The sequence below is a fragment of the Schistocerca nitens genome, chromosome 5 (genome assembly GCF_023898315.1).
Source record: "Schistocerca nitens isolate TAMUIC-IGC-003100 chromosome 5, iqSchNite1.1, whole genome shotgun sequence".
Lineage (NCBI taxonomy): Eukaryota > Metazoa > Arthropoda > Insecta > Orthoptera > Acrididae > Schistocerca > Schistocerca nitens.
The window spans coordinates 500787878-500810601 of NC_064618.1; the positions used below are offsets into that span (position 1 = coordinate 500787878).

A 22724-nucleotide genomic window follows, 5' to 3' on the forward strand; every position below is an offset into this window, starting at 1 on the left:
CATCCTTGGAAGCACTTCTGGAACTCACTTTTATGATGTTCAGCTCCATTAGCTACTCTGTTTTTCAGCCTCGGGAGTAATAAGAAGTCGCAGGAGGCCATGGCCAACAAACGCAGTGCGGAGGCAACATACCGATTTTGTTTTTGAAAAAAAAAAACACTAACAATCACTGATGCGTGAGCGGAAGCATTATCGTGATGCAATTTCCACGAGTGGTTTTGTGACAATTCTGATCGTTACCTTTGGATTGCTTCACGCATCTTCCAAGTAGTATTCCTTATTGAGCATATGACCATAAGACAAGAACTCATGTTGCACCATCCCATTGTAATCGACCGAAATTGCCGAATTTTTGTCGTTGTTGGCTCTTCGTGCAGTTTCCATTGAGACGATTGGGCTTTTGTTACCACTTCACACCTGTATACCCATATTTCGTCAGTATTAGAATCTTCATAAATTCTATATCGTCGCAGGCTTCGTTCAGCAGTTACTGAGCGATTTCTGCGAGTCGCCGTTTTTGGTGGAAATTCATCAGTTTCCCAACAAATTCTGCTGCTACACGTTTCATACTCAAAACAGAAGAAAACTGGCACGAGCCAAAGAATATGTCGATATCATTAGCTGCCTCTCTGATCATCCGATGATTTTTCTAGAACCAGTTTCTTTACTTCTTGCACACTGTCAGTAATTGATGTGCTCGGGCGACCAGGGCGGTGATCGTCTTCAACATTTTCTCGAGCCTCTTTGAAATGTGTAAACCACACCTAAACTTTTGTCTGACTGATAGCAGATTTACCAAAAACCATAGTCAACATTTCGGATTCGGAGATGCACTTTATTCCATTTTTAAAGAGAAATTTACTGTAAATGCTTTGATCCATCATTTTCAAAATTAAAAATCAAGAACGCGTATACCAAGAAGATAAATTTTGAAAGTCGTATGTATAAAGCCAGCGAAATTTAAAAAAAAAAATCGCTTTACTTTTCGATCACACCTCGTCTACGTTGCAAGGTGAATACTATTTTACGTTATTGGACTACCAACGCAAGCAGTATCCTGTTATAAACAAATTCATGACCAGTGATCAATTTCGTAACGCTTTAAAGATGAATAATAAATTAGCCCAGTAGCTTACACTTCCAAGAAATCTCGCAGCTAATAAAATGCAGGCGTAGATTGTATCGCTGAACATCAACCGCTGTGAAAATAATTTGTAAGATCCTATTAGAATATTGTAATGGAGACCAGCTTATAGTTCAAGGCTCTTGAATGGGTATCTTATCACCTGTTTGTAATCACCATACTTAAATATGGAAATAACTCACCGCTGATAGTACGTCAGCTGTATTACATCTACAAGTTATTTGAATTCACATGAATTAATACGTAAACCTAAACACAACAGCAGTATGCTGTGGAACATGAAATGACACTGTAGAAAATCTGCAACAGCAATTCTGCACTCGGCAATCAATGACAAAACTTACTTTCACAACTGAAAACTTGCGTACAGAGAGCAGGATATTTGTTACTATAAATTAAGGAAAACTGCGTGAAGTACTTCATTTACACTATTTGAAGTCATTAGTAGAGAAAAAAAGGGTACCTTTTATCGTATGTGCACAAGATAGCTTCAGACAAAAGCTGCAACAAAGTATATGAAAATCTTCGATAAATGATTGAGGAAAGTAGAAATTAGTAACTGAAAACGCAATTAAATATTCTGTGTTGAGTAAGCAAAACACAAGTCACTTAGCTTTCAGAATATATGGGGAGCATAAGTCGAGAATTTTAGTAATCACACATATTCAAATTTGTATGTACAACTTCTAGCAAAACAAAGAATGACCTAAATTGTAGGAGATAATGACGAAATTGAATGCATAACGCTTCGCAGTAAATGAGCAGAACATGATCCTGCAAACAGCTTCAAGCTCACGAAAAACACACTCTGAACTTCCGTAACCCCTCGTGCCTAAATATCAGCTCGCCTTCGCAGTTCATCATGCGAAATTAGAGAAAAATAAATCGTGCGATACAAGTACCGCACGAATGAACTGACTGCAACACCCTGACTATTAGCAAATTACATAGAATAAAAGGATCGTTCTCACCCGATCCCCTGCCTGCTGGTGCTTGTGACCTGCGCCTACCCATCAAACATCCCCTGGAACCAAGTGTCTTTCAAACACATACGTGTGCGAGCCCCAACTAAGACACACCCACCCGACTAGTTGGGAGAACGAGTTCGCGTGCGTAAACCACCACAGGTAACAAAGTCTCAGAGAGACAAATCAAAAAACCAGCCCTGCATATCTATACTAGTTACAGAACAGCCCGAGAGTAAATTAAACTACCAACGTGTCTCCTTCACCACCAGCAGCGGCAATACACGCAGACAGTCTGCTATGGCACGACTGTTTTACACGTGCTAGCATTTCAGCGCAGATGTCAGAGCAGGTCGCAGTAATACGTCGTTCCATATCATCGGGTGCAGTTGGAATGCCATTGTAGATAGCGTCTTTCAGCTTTCCTCGCAGGGAGAAGTCTACAGGCATCAAATCCAGAGAACAGGCTGGCCAGGGTACAGGTCCTCTGCGTCCAATCCAACGCTTTGGAAACAACTTGTGAAGACATTCTGTAGTACTTTATGCACTATAGTCTGGACAGCCATTATGTTGGTATCACAGGTTCCTCCTAGTATGCAGAGGGACGTTTTCTATCACCCGTGGAAGATTGTCTCTTAGAAGGCTGTGATACTTGTGCGCATTCAGTGTTTCATCTATAAAGAACGGGTCTACGACCTGATGGTTCAATATCCCACTCCACACGTTTTCATTCCATGAACACTGATGCTCCAATTGACGAAGACAACTGGGATTGTCAACAGACCGATACTGAAACTTCCTGGCAGATTAAAACTGTGTTCCGGACCGAGACTCGAACCCGGGACCCGGCACACAGTTTTAATCTGCCAGGAAGTTTCATATCAGCGCACCCTCCGCTGCAAAGTGAAAAATCTCATGCTGGAGACCAACAATGCATGTTTCGGCGATTTAGCTGGCCATGATTGGTAAACGTAACTTCATTCGTAAACAAGATACATTATGCATCTGCACAAACGTGTGGTTCCTGAAGAGGGGCAGCAGCCTTTTCAGTAGTTGCAGGGCAACAGCCTGGATGATTGACTGATATGGCATTGCAACACTAACCAAAACGGCCTTGTTGTGCTGCTGCGAACGGCTGAAAGCAAGGGGAAGCTACAGCCGACATTTTTCACGACGACATGCAGCTTTACTTTATGATTAAGTGAAGATGGCGTCCTCTTGGGTAAAATATTCCGGAGGTAAAATAGTCCCCCATTCGGATCTCCGGGCGGCGACTATTCAAGAGGATGTCGTTATCAGGAGAAATAAAACTGGCGTTCTACGGATCGGAGCGTGGAATGTCAGATCCCTTAATCGGGCAGATAGGTTAGAAAATTAAAAAATGGAAATGGATAGGTTAAAGTTATAGTGGGAATTAGTGAAGTTCGGTGGCAGGAGGAACAAGACTTTTGGTCAGGCGAATACAGGGTTATAAATACAAAATCAAATAGGGGTAATGCAGGAGTAGGTTTAATAATGAATAGTAAAATAGGAATGCGGGTAAGCTACTACAAACAGCATAGTGAACGCATTATTGTGGCCAAGATAGACACGAAGCCCACCCCTACTACAGAAGTACAAGTTTATATGCCAACTAGCTCTGCAGATGACGAAGAAATTGAAGAAATGAATGATGAAATCAAAGAAATTATTCAGATAGTGAAGGGAGACGAAAATTTAATAGTCATGGGTGACTGGAATTCGGCAGTAGGAAAAGGGAGAGAAGGAAATACAGTAGGTGAATATGGATTGGGGGTAAGAAATGAAAGAGGAAGCCGCCTGGTAGAATTTTGCACATAGCATAACTTAATCATAGCTAACACTTGGTTCAAGAATCATAAAATAAGGTTGTATACATGGAAGCAGCCTGGAGATACTGGAAGATTATATAATGGTAAGACAGAAATTTAGCAACCAGGTTTTAAATTGTAAGACATTTCCAGGGGCAGATGTGGACTCTGACCACAATCTATTGGTTATGAACTGTAGATTAAAACTGAAGAAACTGCAAAAAGGTGGGAATTTAAGGAAGACTGAAAGAACCAGAGGTTGTATAGTTTCAGGGAGAGCATAAGGGAACAATTTACAGGAATGGGGGAAAGAAATACAGTAGGACAAGAATGGGCAGCTGTGAGGGATGAAGTACTGAAAGCAGCAGAGGATAAAGTAGGTAAAAAGACGAGAGCTAGTAGAAATCTTTCGGTAACAGAAGAAATATTGAATTTAATTGATGAAAGGAGAATTTATAAAACTTCGGAGATGAAATGAATACTTTGAGGTTAGCTGATGGCATTGTAATTCTGTCAGACAGTAAAGGAGTTGGAAGAGCAGTTGAACGGAATGGATAGTGTCTTGAAAGGAGGATATAAGATGAACATCAACTAAAGCAAAACGAGGATAATAGAATGTAGTCGAATGAAGTCGGGTGATGCTGAGGGAATTAGATTAGGAAATGAGACACTTAAAGTAGTAAAGGAGTTTTGCTATTTGGGGAGCAAAATAACTGATGATGGTCGAAGTAGAGAGGATATAAAATGTAGACTGGCAGTGGCAAGGAAAACGTTTCTAGAGAAGAGAAATTTAACATCGAGTATAGATTTAAGTGTCAGGAAGTCGTTTCTGAACGTATTTGTATGGGGTGTAGCCATGTATGGAAGTGAAACATGGACGATAAATAGTTGGAACAAGAAGAGAATAGCTTTCGAAATGTGGTGCTACAGAAGAATGCTGAAGATAAGGTGGGTAGATCACATAACTAATGAGGAGGTATTGAATAGAATTGGGGAGAAGAGGAGTTTGTGGCACAACTTGACTAGATGAAGGGATCGGTTGGTAGGACATTTTCTGAGGCATCAAGGGATCACCTATTTAGTATTGGTGGGCAGCGCGGAGGGTAAAAATCGTAGAGGGAGACCATGAGATGAATACATTAAGCAGATTCAGAAGGATGTAGGTTGCAGAAGGTACTGGGAGATGAAGCTTGCACAGGATAGAGTAGCATGGAGAGCTGCATCAAACCAGTCTCTGGACCGAAGACCACAACAAGAAGTTACCTGTGTTGCCCAAGTACAGAAGTTATCACGATTCTCATAATCGTTACCATGCAGGTCTTGAAGGAGGAAAATGATACGGATGGAACATATGTCGATGGAGAATGCGTAGGACTCTTACTTGCCTCATGCTACTTCCTCGTACGATTGCGCAGAAGCTAATGTGCGGACGACCTGCAACGGCAGTAAAAACATTAGCTTTCCCCTCTTCTACAGTCACTTACTTCCTTCTGTTACGTGGTCTAGTTGTTACTCTACGACTTTCACGTAACTGGTTAAAGAGGGCGATAAAAAACTGCTAAGATGGTTGACGTCTATTGGGATATCTTGCCGCATACGTCGTACGATAACGAATTGTAATCTTTCTACATGCACCATGAGTGTGTTAGGTTTTTCCGCATTGGTAAATACCATCGTCCATTTACGACCTACAGTTTGGACTGCCACACACTGCGATGCACTCAACGAACACAAAAGTACACTGTAATAAAACATAACAATATCGTGCCCAGTAACTACGCACGCTGAATGGTACAAACAAGTGTCGGCGTCACAACTTTTAAAAATACGATATCTCGTAAACATCTCGCACGAGATTTATGCAACAAACACCACTGGCATTCTAATTTACCCTACTTTCAGTTTGCTAAAGTCTGCAGGCATTGTTCCATTTAAAAAGTATGCGTTTCCACAAAAATACGCTTTCTATGTAATATTACAGTCTGTTTATTACCTAACAATACGAGCCGCTGACTACCAACCCATTCGGTGAAAACCAAACGTCAATAGCATTTTCCATTTCCGCAATATTTGCTGTGCAAAGTTTAGGTGATTCACTCTGTATATGGAATAGAAATGGACCGAAAATTCAACCCTGTGGGACTCCCTTTGTGATTTCTCCCCAGTCACTAAAATCTTCTATTCTTTCAATATTCTAGAATGTGATTTTCACTCTGCAGCGGAGTTTGCGCTGATATGAAACTTCCAAACAGATTAAAAATGTGTGCCAGACTGAGACTCGAACTCGGGATCTTTGCCTTTTGCGGGCAAGTGCTCTACTACCTGAGCTACGCAAGCAAGACTCACGATCCCCCCCCCCCCCCCCCTCACAGCTTCAGTTCTGCAGTACATCGTCTCCTACCTTACAAACTTCACAGAAATTTGGAGAACCAGCACTCCTGGAAGAAAGGATATTGCCTAGCCCGCGAAAGGCAAAGGCCCCGAGTTCAAGTCTCGGTCCGGCACGCAGTTTTAATCTGGCAGGAAGTTTCTTTCAATATTGTTTGAATTATTCAGCCCAGCGGTATTGTATTATATTTAAGTATGCTCCAAACTGCTGTTTGTAAAGCCAATGATTCCATAAAAAGTATGTGGGTGTTGTGTCCACAGGAGTGAGGCGAGTGAGCGGAAGCGATGTTTCATACTGTTGCACAACCGTTCGCGTCCGCTTAGCCATTCGGCAATATCCCCCGCGGTGCGCTCGTGTTCAGCTGCGCGATGACCGGCGAGCTCTGGCAGGCGATAACGAGCCGCCGATGTCACTGAAGGCCGTCCGCGGCGAGGATTTCCCAGTCGCGCAGCGGGCGCCGGCGCGGCAGCATGGAGCAGCAGCAGAAGCGGCAAGCGCCCAGGGGCTCCCGGCGTCTCCAGTACGCCGCAGCCTTCTCCGGTAGGTGGCGCCGCCTTATATGCTGTCTCACTTCGTTTCGTCATTCATGTAAGATGCGCACTATTTGTGAATTGTATTTGGCACATGCAAACTTTTTAACATTGACACCTTCTATCTACCTCTACGTCTCGTAAATACTACAGACCATTGCAGAATGGATGGCAGAGGGTACGTTTACGGTGTATTAAATCTTCCCCTCGTTGCATCTACGAACGGAAGTTGAACAATGGTTGCTTTTACGCTAACGTGTGTTATCGTTTTTGCAGTAAACGTGATTCAAGTGTGCATGGAATGTGCGCTTTTTGTTTGACTCGTACTTGGTTGTCAAAACACTTACATCTGTACCTCTTTCCATTCAGTCACATCCGTCTGTACCCAGGTGTTTTTCGATTGCCTGTGTACATCTTTTCCACGTTGAAGAAAATGCTTCAGTTACCCAACGTGTACGTACAATAATGTCTGTATCACAGAAGTAGAATATTAGAGTAGGTTTCGAGCAAAAATTAGCGAGTGAGGTGAAGACGGCAGTTCAAATCATCGTCTAGTAGGCCGAGATTAGTTTCTCTGATTCGTTTAAATCACTTGAGGTGATAGGATGGTTCCTATGAAACAGCACGGATGATTTCCGTACCCATCGAGACATTGTGCTCTGTCTCTAACGACCTCCTCGCAAAACTATTCTTTCCTTCCCGCGCAAAAATTAAGCAATCGTCGCGAAGAATGATTTCGGACATCGCTAATATTTAGATGTTCGAAACCAAGCAAAAATGAATTGTAAAAGATCACATCATTCTTGATTAAGTTATCGTGGTAACACTGTGTGATAACATCAACTAGATAAGGAATCACGTCACCATCCGAAAGACTTTTTCCTGCAACTGCATCTGATAATCGCATTAGAAGCTACTCATCCAGTTACACTGACAAAGATATAAAATAGAGCCGATGGAATTTGTTCTCCAGTGACACTGTGATATCGAAGCACGTTTCCTTATTAAGCCCGTTAATTTCTAACTCTCAGTTATCATCGTGCAAAAGTGGTAACAATGACGACACTAGCATTAGTGAACCCATGCTTACTGACAGTGACCCATTATCATATCGTGGCAGATTTTTGATTGACCATTGTTTGAGAAGTAACAAGCTTATTTTATAAAGTTTTCCTATAACCAGTCAGACCAATACAGAGTGAAGAGTAATCATGGCTCTGCAAATAGCGAAATGAAAATTTTTGTCGTACTGGGACTCGAACCAAGATTCCCTGCTTCCACCAACATGCGGCATAACCATCATGTTATTCCATCACAGCTCCCAGTTCGACCCAAACATTCCTATCAATAACATTTTCCCACAAACATTCTGAAGAATCAGTCTGACCTTCTCCATTTCAAAATTGCGCCATCAGACAAATGTACACTATCTGATCAGAAGTATCCGGACACCCCTATGCACTGTAGAATTGAGCACTAGATGTCACTAGAGGCAGGACCCACCAGTATAAAAGGAGTCGCGGAGTACCGTGTTGTCAGCAGAAAAGCAGTGACAGTAGGATGGGTCAGTCATAAGAGCTAGGTGACTTCGAACGTGGCTGAGTTGTGTGATATCATTTGAGTAACAAATCCATCAGGGACATTTCAACCATTTCGACGTCGACTGTTGAAGTGGAAACGCGAAGGAGCAACCAAAGCTAAACAAATACCACATAGACTTAAAGTACTGATGGACACGGACTATTGTTCTTTGCTGAGGGTGATTGTAAAAATAATATAAAATCAACTGAGGGAATGACTCTTGAGTTCCAAAGTGTTAACAGCAATCTAGCTAGCACAATGACTATTCGTAGTGAGTTGAAAAGAAAAGTAAACAATGTTCCAGTAGCTCCTCACACACTGAGGACATGTGAAAAGGTTTTCAGCGTGATCATAGGCGCACGACGGGAATCAAGAGGCTCTGACCGCGGATTAGTAATTGCAGCTGGGACATTCCTTTTCGGAAATCGTTACGGAATTCAGTATTCCGAGATCCACAATGTCAAGAGTGTGCCGAGAATACCACACTTTAGGCATTACGTCTCACCACGGTCAACGCAATGGACGACGGCTTTCAATTAACGACTGAGAGCAGCGGCGTTTGCTTGGAGTTGTCAGTGCTAACAGACAAGTAAAAGTGCGTGAAACAAGAGCAGAAATCAACGTGGGGCGTACGACGAATGTAGCTGGGTAGCTGGTAGGACAGTGCGGCGAAGTTTGGCGCCAATGGGCTATGGCAGCAGACGAACAACTGAGTGCCTTTGCTAACAGCACGACATCGCCTGCTGCACCTCTCCAAGGCTCGTCAGCGTATCGGTTGGACACTAGACCACTGTAAAACCGTGACCTGGTCAGATGAGTGCTAGTATCACTTGTTAAGAGCCGATGGTACGGTTAGAGTGTGGCGCAGACCCCACTAAGCTATGGACATAAATCGTCAGTAAGACATTGTGCAAGGTGGTGGTGGCTCCATAATGGTGTGGAATGTATTTATATGGAATGGACTGTATCTGCTGGTACATCTAAACCGATCATTGACTATAAATTGTTATGTTCAGCTACTTGGAGATCATTTGCCGATATTTATGGACTTAGAATTCCCAAACAATTATGGAATTTTTATGGATGACAATGCGCCGTGTCACCTGGCCAGTTATCCGCGATTGGTTTGAAGAATTCTGACAATTCGAGAGAATGATTTGGCCACCTACATCGCCCAACGGGAACCCCATAGGACATTTATGGGACATAAGCGATAGGAAACTTAGTACAAAATAACCAGCACCAGCAGCACTTTTGCAATTGTGGACGGCTATAGCATGGCCCTCTATTCCTCCGGGGGGTTCCAACGACATGTTGAGTCCATGCTAAGTCGAGTTACAGACTCCGCCAGGAAAAATAAAGTGCGGCGCGTTATTGGGAGGTATCCCACGACTTTTTCACTTCAGTGTAAGGCACACATTTCTGTAATCAATGCTTAGCGACGTTTGAGATGGAGTAAGGAGTGTCACTCCTGGACAGTGGATGACTAGAAACAAAGGATTTGCAGTGATTAATCATGCTACACTTTATGGGAATCCGATGGAATGGTTTTGGTTTGGGAAATGCCTGGAGCACTTTACCTGTGATCTTGTGTTGAGCCAACACTTAAATACGAACCAAGTGGTATTACGGTGTTCAGATGTTTCTCGTGGTTGGGATTTGGTCCTTTTATTGCGCTTCTGAAAACGCTACATGCAGAAGGGTATGAATACATTTTACAGCACTGTGTATTGCATACAGTAGAGGAACAGTTAGGCCTAGGTGACGAAGATTTGCATCAGCATGGCAATGCACACTGCCATGAAGCACCATGTGTAAGGCGAAAGTTAAGGTTTGTGGACAGTAACACTGCTGAATTCGGCTGGACTGCCCAGAGTCCCAATATGAACCCAATCGCACATATTTCAGATGAGCTCCACACCCCAGTGTCACTACCTTCTACTGGTTTTAGCCCTAGAGAAAGAATGGGCTTCCATTCATCAACAGACAGACACCTCACTAAATGTGTCGTAAGCAGTGATGAAGCCGTCATAAAGGCCAAAGGTGGCCATACTCTATATTAATGTCGACTGTTAGTTCATATGCTTTTGGTCAGCTAGTGTACCGCTACACATTTCCCAATGGGAGTACATGGCACATACCTCCATCAAATCTGTTCCCCCAGTGGTATTATTCCCATATATCCTGTGAGAAACCTCTCTCAAATATTGTCATCTCTTTCAAATCATCACTGATTGCAGCTTGGCGTGTTTCGTCCTGTGCATTACACCGAGTAAAACACCTAACCACACCATTTTGCTGACTTCCAAATAGCGTGCTAATGGTCCTCCTATCAAACGCACTGCATATCGTCGCACTGACTGGAGGGCTGGGATCTAGCGAGACCTACCTGCTTGCAGTCTTCGAAAGTCACAATCACGGAATATGCTCTTTCCGTGACAGTTAAATACGGGAAAAATAGCTACTTTAGTTAGGGATGCGTTTCGATCGATGGATCAGTCAGAACAAAAGAAACATTTACTTGGAAGCATGGTCGTTTCTTGAAACAGTACATAGCAGAAAGCTCTTCCCCAGTCTACACTGTGCCTGTCTTCACACAGACCTGCGGCGCGGGTCTTGCACGTTTTCTCACGACTCGCAAATGTAGGAGCATTTCACGTTAGTTATCGTAGGAACCAGATGGCAGTTATGAGTCTAGGGGCATGAAAGGGAAGCAGTGGTTGGAAAGGGACTGAGACAGGTTTGTTGCCTCTCCCCGATGTTATTCAATCTGTATATTGAGCAAGCAGTAAAGGAAACAAAAGAAAAATTCGGAGTAGGTATTAAAATCCATGGAGAAGAAATAAAAACTTTGAGGTTCGCCGAAGACATTGTAATTCTGTCAGAGACAGCAAAGGACTTGGAAGAACAGTTGAACGGAATGGACAGTGTCTTGAAAGGAGAATATAAGATGAACATCAACAAAAGCAAAACGAGGATAATGGAATGTAGTCGAATTAAATCGGGTGATGCTGAGGGAATTATATTAGGAAATGAGACACTTAAATTAGTATAGGAGTTTTGCTATTTGAGGAGGAAAATAACTGATGATGGACGAAGTAGAGAGGATATAAAATGTAGACTGGCAATGGCAAGGAAAGCGTTTCTGAAGAAAAGAAATTTGTTAACATTGAGTATAGATTTAAGTGTTAGGAAGTCGTTTCTGAAAGTATTTGTATGGAGTGTAGCCATGTATGGAAGTGAAACATGAACGATAACCAGTTTGGACAAGAAGAGAAGAGAAGCTTTCGAAATGTGGTGCTACAGACGAATGCTGAAGATTAGATGGGTAGATCACATAACTAATGAGGTATTGAATAGAATTGGGGAGAAGAGAAATTTGTGGCACAACTTGACTAGAAGAAGGGATCGGTTGGTAGGAGATGTTTTGAGGCATCAAGGGATCACAAATTTAGCATTGGAGGGCAGCGTGGAGGGTAAAAATCGTAGAGGGAGACCAAGAGATGAATACACTAAGCAGATTCAGAAGGACGTAGGTTGTAGTAAGTACTGGGAGATGAAGAAGCTTGCACAGGATAGAGTAGCATGGAGAGCTGCTTCAAACCAGTCTCTGGACTGAAGACAACAACAACAATCGTGACCCAGCCACCCTCAGCGATTTCGGTTACTATCAGTAACACGCAAACATGAGTCGCTAGCTCATGAAAGCCTTAATTGAGACATAGGCCAAGCTGCGCAGCGGCTTCGCCATCGCTAATAGTCCAGTCAACAGAGGAAAATTAGGACTAAAAGTTTGTGTAGTCGCAAAGTTTTGTTTAGTAGTAGGAGGGAGTGTCATGAACAACGTACTATAATTCCTCCCCTTTGCAGTGCAAACGTGGGAGGTGGGGAAAGGGGGCACGGGAGTCAGAAGTCCTTTTCTGTGTTTTTCTTGACTAACTTGAAAACTACGGGTTCTAGCGAAAATGTTTCCCGATTGAACTGCATTAAATTTCCTACGAAAAATTTCGATTTTTTTTTTCTAAAGCTAAGAGTTTCTGTGCTTCAGGGGACGGAAGACTCGCAGATTATTAAAAAGTGTTTTAATGGTATAAAATTAACGTTTGTTACTAAATTAAATGGATTCAGAACAAATATTAGATGTGTACCACATGTAACTGCAGTAGCGCGGTGTTAAGGGATAAATTGTCTTCTGTGGGTGTAACAAGCTAGAGGAGGGGTGGGGGGCGGTGGAGGGTAGGTAAGGGAATATACTGTTAGTCTCCGGATTATGATCATATACTTGCTCCTTCATAGGTTCATAGGTCGGCAAACTGAAGAGCGAGCAGGCGATTCCCCACTTACTCTTGCCCACTACGTCACAAGAAGCAACTACAGGGTGTTTCAAGAAGTTATGCTGACCCTTTCGCAGCCATTCTTACGAATCACTGGCGACGCAGTGAGTAGACGTGTTATGGAACTCCAAATATATCAACCTAGGTCAACCAATACATTAGAGGATTAACGCTCTAGACTCAAACATAATCATTTCTATTGCATATGTTCACACAGGTATGTTGTATATTTTGGATAACTGTTTCCACTCAGGTACCAGCAAGATTTAATGGTGGAAGTAAAGTAACTTTCTGGTCATTAATTCATCACCAAGTGACCACAACACTATTACAGTTTTACAATACGCTGTGAGCGATAGACAGTAGCAAGGTACCATATTTACCAATCAAATCCATTTCCCCCACTACTGCATCAGGCACTGACAACATCTCACCTAAAAATTAAACATTTATCAGCCGTTGTCTATAATGTTGTTGTTGTTTTTTTGTGGTCTTGAGTCCGAAGACTGGTTTGATGCAGCTCTCAATGCTAATCTATCCTGTGCGAGCCTGTTCGTTTTCGAGTAACTACTGCAACCTACATCTTTCTGAATCTGCTTACTGTATCGTTCTTTTGGCCTCCCGCTACAATTTTTACCCCCTCCCCTCCCCCCCCCCCCACACACACACACTCACTCACTTCCCTCAAATAGTAAACACTAAATTGGTGATTCCTTGATACCTCAGAATGTGTCCTATCAACCGGTCCCTTCTTTTGGTCAAGTTGTCACAAATCTCTTGTCTCCCCAATTCTGTTCAGTACTTTCTTATTATTTACGTGATCTACCCTTCTAATCCTCAGCATTATGCCGTACCAACACATTTCAAAAGCTTCTACTCTTTTTATCTAACCTGTTTATCGTCCACGTTGCACTTCCATACATTGCAACACTCCATACAAATACCTTCATAAGACTTCCTAACACTTAAATCTATATTCGATGTTAAGAAATTTACTTCTTCAGAAATACTTTTCTTGCCATTGCCCGTCTACATTTTGTATGTTCTCTAATTCGGCCATCCTGAGTTATTTTCCTGCCCAACCGCAAAACGCACCTACTATTTTAAGTGTCTCGTTTCCTAAACTAATTCCCTTAGCATACACTAATTCAGTTCAACTACATTTCATTATTCTTGGTTCGTCTTTATGATCATCTTATACAAGGTTGGAACTTTAGTAGTGGAAACTGTTTATTTACAGTTCGGGAAAAATAGATACACGTTTCAAACTTTTACTGACCTTCAAAGTAGTCAGCAGCATTGTGTATAACCTGTTGCCAGTGATGTGGAAGTCGTAGGATACTCTTAGAAGTGCCATTTGTGTTGATAGTTCGAGCGGCGTGATCTATTGCCCGACGAATTTGTAGCAGTTCTGGAGCGAATGCCGTGAAGTTTCCTTCAGTTTAGAAATTGAGTTGAACTCACGACGGCTTGTTAGGGTAGTGCAGTAGGTGGTATAGCACTAAGGAGACCCATAAGTCAAACAAATCAGTAATAGCTTGCACTGTACGTGCTTGAGAATTGTCCTGCAAAATGGTCAGTTCCTACAAGTGTCATCACTTCAGTCTCTTTACTGTTCATTTTTGGAATACAACCTACGACCAGCTTAGAAGTGATGACACTTTCTGCAGGACCTGACCATCATTTTGCAGGACAATGCTCGGTGAAGTTATTTTGTGTGCTCACACAAGAGACCTGGATTGGAAATGCTATGAAGGTATATAGTCTGCCTGTAAACTGAAAAATGAACAGCTCTCATCAGGGAGGAAGTCGCCTTTTCTGGGATAACGCTACCGCTACTGTACAGAATGACCCCTGCACCACGGAGACTACTGGTTCTAGAGAAATAATGAATACAATCTTTTTTGTAGGAAATTTAATGTCATACATCAATAAAAGTTTTGTATCGCCCCGGTTCCCAGAAAACCTGAAGATAGACGCTGACTGTGGATATTGTATCAGAGACACAGGCCATTTGACCGTTCAGAGATGTCACTAAACGCGCCCAAATATGTAAACAACCGTGCATGACCAGCGCCTATTAGACGGAGAGATCCGACAGCGGATCAGTTCGTCATTCCACCAGGAAGGAGGTACACAGCTCCTGTTGTCTGTAGTTCAACCATGCCGAGACGGTCAATAACGCGGTTCGATCGCGTCCTCATTGTTACTTTCTGACAGGAAGGGCTCTCAACAAGGAAAGTGTCCAGGCATCTCAGAGTGAACCAAAGCGATGGTGTTCGGACGTGGAGGAGATACAGAGAGACAGGAACTGTCCATGACATGCCTCGCTCAGGCCGCCCAACGACTACTACTGCAGTGGATGACCGCTACCTACGGGTTATGGCTCGGAGGAACCCTGACAGCAACGCCACCATGTTGAATAACACTTTTCGTGCAGCCGCAGGACGTCGTGTTACGACTCAAACTGTGCGCAATAGGCTGCATGATGCACAACTTCACATCCGACGTCAATGGCGAGGTCCATCTTTGGAACCACGACACCATGCAGCGTGGCACAGATGGGCCCAACGACATGCCGATGAGTGACACACGTTCCTTAAACCAGAAAATCGTCTGAGATGGGTTTGGAGGCAACCCAGTCAAGCTGAACACCTTAGACACATTTTTCAGCGAATGGATTAAGTTGGAGGTTCCCTGATGTTTTGGGGTGGCATATGTGGGGCCGACGTACGCCGCTGTTGGTCACGGAAGGCGCCGTAACTGCTGTACGGTACCTGAATGCCATCCTCCAACCGATATCGGCAGCATATTGGCGAGGCATTCATCTTCATGGACGACAGTTCGCGCCCCCATCATGCACATCTTGTGAATGACTTCCTTCAGGATAACGACATGTCTCGACTAGAGTGGCTAGCATGTTCTACAGACATGAATCATACCGAACAAGCCTGGAATAGGTTGAAAAGGGCTCTTTATGGACGACGTGACCCACCAACCACCCTGAGGGATGTGCGCCGAATCGTCGTTGATGAGTGGGACAATCTGGACCAACAGTGGCTTGACGAACTTGTGGATAGTATGCCGCGACGAATACAGGCATGCATCAATGCAAGAGGACGTGCTACTGGGTATTAGAGGTACCGGTGTGCACAGAAATCTGGAACACCACCTCCGAAGGAATCGCTGTATGGTGGTACAACGTGCAATGAGTGGTTTTCAAGATCAATAAAAAGGGTGGAAGTGATTATGTTGATCCCTATTCCAATTTTCTGTACAGGTTCCGGAACGCTCGGAACGGAAGTGATGCAAAACTTTTTTGATGTGTATAGTTTACATTTTCACTAGGAGCCGCAGGTTTCGAGTTATCTAAGAAAACCATAAAAAGTAACCTAAATCACCCTCACGTCACCCAGTAGACCCAAGAAACCACTGAAAATGTGTTGGGAGATACTACCTCATCTTCCCTACGGTTCAGATTCGGCTACCTCGGATTTTCATTTCTTTCGTTCACTCCAGGAGTCATTACGTGGAATATACTTCAGCAACAACGAGAAGGTCAAACGATTTGTGGTAAAGTAGCTCAGACAATAAGACAAAAATTTCTTTACATCAGACTTAAAGTAGTTGATATTTGGGACAAGTGTAGTAATATTGCTGGGGATTATGTTGATAAGTAGAAAGTCCTTTTGTAAAAATACAGTTTTTTCCCTACACCAATCTCTCTCTAATTATCGGACAACCCTCGTATTTCCCGTCATAGCATTTAATTTATTTCGTTCTAATTGATTCTGTACACTTCAAGCCAGTGAATGCAATTCAACTCATTTACAGATTTCCCCTAGTAATGATTGAAACCGGAAATTTGGTTTTGCGTGTGGTTAAAGTACGAAATTCGAAAATCATAAACTGCGACCCTCTTAATTTTTCTCCGCTGCAAACGTAACATTAGAAATGTAGCGTCTGTGACAGATTGGACGGAGCAGGAGTCTGAAGTCCACCTAGGCACAATAGACACATTTCATTTTTATTTGTGACTGCAAATAAATCACGACGCTTTGAATTCTTTTGTCCACGTAGGCACCAGTTGTCACCTAGAAGCTTTTATTACATACTTGTTATTAGACGACTTAACCAGATGGGGAAATACACACTGACTTAATTCAGCATCTGAATATTGATTTATGTCATATGTTTTGATTACCACATTCTAGTCTTCATTAATCGAACTACTGAGTCAAAACAACACAACAACGTTTGCGGCGGATTCAAACATCACCTGAAGCGAGACATGTTTAATTTGCTAGCCATCTTCCGCAGTAGGTGTGTTGTATCTATTACGGTACTATGTGGTTTCTGGTTTTATGTATTTAGCGTAATGTAGTTTAAAAGAGTTGTTTACCAGACATACTTCACTTTTTTTACACGGCATCAGCAATCGTTGTGTAAATATACCGCATAAATGACATTCCTACAGTTTATTCTTTTGTGACGTCTGCGTTTATTGAATTTCAATGTTGCAAATCTTCACACAGCGTAATTTCTACAAGGAAAACTTGTGTCACAATTTACAAAAGTGAAGCAAGGTGCAAAGAACAAAATGCAACGAAAGGGGTCCCTGGAAACCGGAAAATCAACAATGGTAAAATTCCAACCGAGAGTCTTGCGGCTGCAGTCTCTGCTATAAACGAGCGAAAAACAAGTCCGTTTTAAAACATGCTGCGAGGAGTGATAAATACTCCAAGTGAGATTCATAAGCAAAACCTTTTTTTTTTTTTTTTTTTTTTTTTTTTTTTTGTCTTGCATGTGTGCTTTTTCTCGTTAAAATATGTCGAGTTGATGTTTGCTCGTTAGGAGAATGGTAGCAAAGTCTGACATTCATCGAATAGGATAAACTATAAAAACTCAGTTCGATATAAGCAATCTCAGTTCGAGCCTACTGCCCCCCCCCCTCCCCCTTTCTCCCATCGAATTGCAAGTTCAGTGAAAGTTTATAACACTCCTCTGGTACCTGATTTCTGATCGCACTTTGTTTGTGGATCCCTTTGGTAAACAGTGTTCTTTATAATAGGACAGGCTGATAATAAACCACAGTATCGTAAACTATTGGAATTGTCTTGCACCAGACACCACGCGAGCAGATAATGAAACTGCGAGCCCATACGTGAAGAAATGTTTCCGCATTCGCAAAGCGCGTTATCAGTTTGAGCTGCGTCACTTTGTCGTCTAACCAGTAAAAGGCAAAAAAAGACTAACGCTGCTACAGAAATTCCAGTGAGGAAACGCAGGCAATTACCGTTTGAAACAACAAGTTTACTCTTACCAGCCACCTTTTTTTCTTCATGTGTTTCAACCTTCATCGTGTGGATGTATGTGTTGCGTTTATTACTTTGAGGCAACCTGTGACAGTATCTAGCAGAAGTTAGAAACAAAACACTATTTCATTACAAGGCTCATAGTTTTGTGAAGGTCTTTGATTCCAAAGTTGAACAAGAATATGAATTTAAACGTAAAAATAACTCCAGTGGTCACAGGTTTTCTGTCGTACTACATCACGTCCAATATCATACACACTTTTGCTTACTTTAGTGTTTACAAAATGCGTGTAATGTTGGGTGTGATGTAACGTGAAAGGAAGGAACCCTGTGACCACTGAAAGTATTTTTACTTTTACATTTATATTTCTGTTCAACTTTTCAATCAAAGACCTCCACAAAATTATGAGCCACGTACTGTGTTTCGCTTTTGTCTTCTGCTACCAGACAACGTCACAGGATACCCTAAGTCGCAAACGCAACATATGAATTCACCTGATCATGAAACCCGTAATGGAAACAAAATAAATTGTGGCTGTTTAAGAGTAAACTTGTTGATTCAATCAATGTCAATAACAGTAGGTAACGTAACCCTAGGACGCTGAAGCCTTTTTTTCTAACTTGGATGCCAAAGGGAGGGGGGGGGGGGAAGGTGGTTCGGCGAGCCCACAGGTATTAAATAAGTTTACTGACGAAAAATTACAACTTTCAAAATGGTTTATGTATTTTAACAAAGGCATCGGTTTATAAATGTTGTTAATTGTTATAAATATTGGATTCAGTGAATAAAAAATTGACATATTACAATACAAAAGACAGATGTGTTCATATACAATATACTACTCTGAATCCTCAACTTCAAGGCAAGAGACACACTTCAAAATTTCTTCTGAATGTGTGTTACACACATGTTTGACACTGTCCACAATACTGTTTTGGTTTACTTAGATTGTTGTACTTCTGCTTCTTTGTTTAAGCTTCTCTTACACAAATATGGCACCGACCTTTCTCTGCAGGAGGCTGACGTGCTTCTGTTGTCACTTCTTTGATTTTCTTTTGTAGAATAGTCTCCGTTGATTGAACAATTTGGTTAGATAACCCTCTTGCATTGGCACTTCTTTCTTCTACCTGCAATTTCACTAGTTCCATCCCAGCATGCAGAAGATCAAGTTTCCGTTTGTTGTGTTTCTTTTCATTCCATCTTGGATGTTGCTGAATGAATATGGTGGTTGCATTGATAGCGCAAATGTCGATGAGAGAGTAAAATACAGATAGAGGCCATCTCTTTGTTCCCCTCTTGCAGGTGTACATACGCGCCATTTGATAAATGGTATCAATTCCACCTTTAGTGGAATTATAATATGCATTTATCTCGGTTTTATTCTTCTCTCCTCCAACAATGCCTTTATCTTGGTGCATTGTTGACATGCAAAACGTTTTTGATGCGTGTATATACTTCATTTTCAGACTAATAATTATAGCTATTGTGAGTGATTTGTTTTCATTAGTTAGTACTTCCAAGGAAACATAGCACAAGTAATCCATCAACGTTTATTTGTCCCTGGGCAGCAGGTCAAGTATTGCAGTGTGAACGTGTGGCCGCAAAATCGTTAGTTAGTGCTGATAGCCATAGTCCATGTCGCGGTGTAGTTATAACTGTGCAGAAAACATCGGGTAGTAAATTTTGTGACGTACTCGCAGGTAGACAGATAAAGTGAAGAAAAGAACTAACACGCTGACGTTAGCATATATTAAGTCCCCCAATAATCACACTATATATAGTACACCTGGAGAGACGAGGTCGATTTTGATCCGGTGACGGCGTTTACCACCTGCTGGATAGCTGATGTACTGATAATCGTTTCAACAGATGGTATTGTGGGATAGCTACTGGAGCACCATCTGTATCTACTCGTTAACAGGGAATGTTCTCAGCCAGAAGTCTCAGTTTGGTGCAGACGTTTGAAGCAAGTAGCCACCCATGCTACGAGACGCAGTTGTGCTTCCTACAGCCAACTGAGCAAGAATAAATTTCTTTATTTCACGTCTATGAACACAAATATTGCTGGTCTTCAGACTACAGGTTTCGCTCAGCAATTACCATCTTCAGATCTTCTGGAATACACAAATGCAGCTAGAGGATACTACAGCTATTTGTTCTGTGATTTTTATATTATTCTGTGTACTCCTTAAGCTGGTTATTATTTATGCCTTTATATTTTCATCTAAAAGTCGCCACTAGATCATATCATAGTTGTCACCAACCTCATTCCTTTTTAACAATCTAGCTTTTGTTGTCTTAATTTCTTGAATTTTATTACTGTAATGTTTTTACACCTGGTAAGCCTACTACTGACTTTACCGATTTTATTCTTCTTTTTATCTTGTATCGTATAATTATATCATAGAATAATATGTGTATGCCTACAGTAGCGGCATCTGGCGAGCTTGCACACAAACATGTCGATGGCTACTGTACGGCAGTTTGTTTTGTGCAGTAGCACTGTTAACAAGATGACTTTAGTGTGTTTAGCATTTGACGCTGCCATCATGGCTCCAGTATATTATAAAACCGGTATGCCTCGTCATATTTAAAGCACGTAATTTTCGCATGTATGTCAGTAATACTTTTCTTCATGACCCTGTTTTTAAATTTTAAAAAAGCTGTAGACATCCACTAGTTGTATTTGGGATCTGCTGCAGATCTGAAGATGGTCATTGCTGACCGAAACCAGTAGTCTGAGAAATTACAATATTTGTGATCATAGACGTGGAATAAAGAAATTTAGTCTACGTTTTCGGATCACTGCTCCATTCGCGTCTACACCGCAGCTTGTGCAGCTGAGGGAGTTCGAAAGGGTCAGATTGTGGCCCTTTCGCAGAACTGTCACAGAAGCTGGACGTGCTGCGTCACTTGTGCGACGGCGCTGATATCATTGATCACGTGAACATTCTCACAACCGTGAAAGAGTTTCTAGACGTCCATGCAGCACAGACGCCCGCCAGGATCGTCGAATTATAAGAGCAGCAATGGCAGATCATACAGATACCACAGCACAGATAAGAAGGCTTGTAAGCCCAGACGTGTCAACACGAACTGTTGCGAACAAGTTGTTTCCAATAGGACTATGGGCATGCCGAACTCTAGCCAATCTCCCATTGACGCTACAGCACAGACGAGCACGGCTCTACCGATGCCGTCATGGGATCACTTGGAAGATGGAATGGCACGCCATGGTCTTACAGATGAAAGCAGGTACTACCGGCACACAAGTGATGGTCGTTTGCGCTTATTATGTAGACCTGGAAAGCGCTGTCTCGCAGAGCGCGTTCCTCCAATACACACTGGCCCCACCCCAGTACGATAATTTAAGTCTCTCGTTGACCTTTGGTGTTTCTGGAGGAGATGTTAACCAGTGCTCAATACGTACAGGCTATTGTTAGACTTCTTCTCGCAAGAGGAAGATGTGTTGTTCCTATGGGATTATGCCCGCCCACACACTGTCCGTGGAACTCAATGTGCTCCGCAAGACGTGCAGCAACTTCCCTGGCCAACACGAGGTCCGAACTTGTCACCAATTGAGTACGTTTTTGATATGACGGGACGGGAAGTGACTCGTCAGCTAACAACTCCTACAGAACTGCGTGAACAGCTCGTTCAGGCGTGGCATAACGTATCCCAGGACAGTATTCGCCATCTGTGGGGTCGACTGGATGCCAGAGACAGCGCCTGCATTGTCGCCTGTGGAGGCTGCACCACGTACTAGTGTGGGTGTTTCAGCAAGGGTCGATAGCTGGTACATCAGAACCGCTTGTGCTATGATCTGTAAAGGTAATCATTTCATGTACTCCATGTTCACTGTTGCAACAATAAATCTTGACTGAAATGGAACCTCGGAAAGGTTGCACTAATTTTGTTCTGGGAGGATAAACCGGGTGATCAATAAGTCAGTATAAATTTGAAAACTGAATAAATCACGGAATAATGTAAAAAGAGAGGTACAAATTGACCCACATGCTTGGAATGGCATGGGGTTTTATTAGAACCAAAAAAATACAAAAGTTCAAAAAATGTCCGACGGATGGCGCTTCATCTGATCAGAATAGCAATAATTAGCATAACAAAGTAAGACAAAGCAAAGATGTTCTTTACAGCAAATGCTCAATATGTCCACCATCATTCCTCAACAATAGCTGTAGTCGAGGAATAATGTTGCGAGCAGCACTGTAAAAGCATGTCCGGAGTTATGGTGAGGCATTGGCGTCGGATGTTGTCTTTCAGCATCCCTAGAGATGTCGGTCGATCACGATACACTTGCGACTTTAGGCAACCCCAGAGCCAATAATCGCACGGACTGAGGTCTGGGGACCTGGGACGCCAAGCATGACGAAAGTGGCGGCTGAGCACACGATCACCACCAAACGGCGCGCGTAAGAGATCTTTCACGCGTCTAACAATATGGAGTGGAGCGCCATCCTGCATAAACATCGTACGTTCCAGGAGGTGTTTATCAGCTAGGCTGGGGATGATGGGATTCTGTAACATATCGGCGTACCTCTCACACGTCACGGTAGCAGCTACAGAACCACAATCACGCATTTCCTCGAAGAAAAAAGGCCCGATAACGGTAGATGTG

General features: G+C 42.5%; 1 protein-coding gene across 1 annotated transcript in view; it reads left to right on the top strand.

Moving 5' to 3' along the window:
- Positions 1-6764: 6764 nt before the first annotated feature.
- Positions 6765-22724, top strand: part of LOC126259863 (facilitated trehalose transporter Tret1-like) — an 88627-nt gene continuing 72667 nt past the window's right edge. Inside the window, exon 1 of the mRNA XM_049956921.1 lies at positions 6765-6867. Within this exon, the coding sequence (XP_049812878.1) occupies positions 6798-6867 (70 nt within the window). The 5' untranslated portion in view covers positions 6765-6797. The remainder of the gene's footprint in view (positions 6868-22724) is intronic.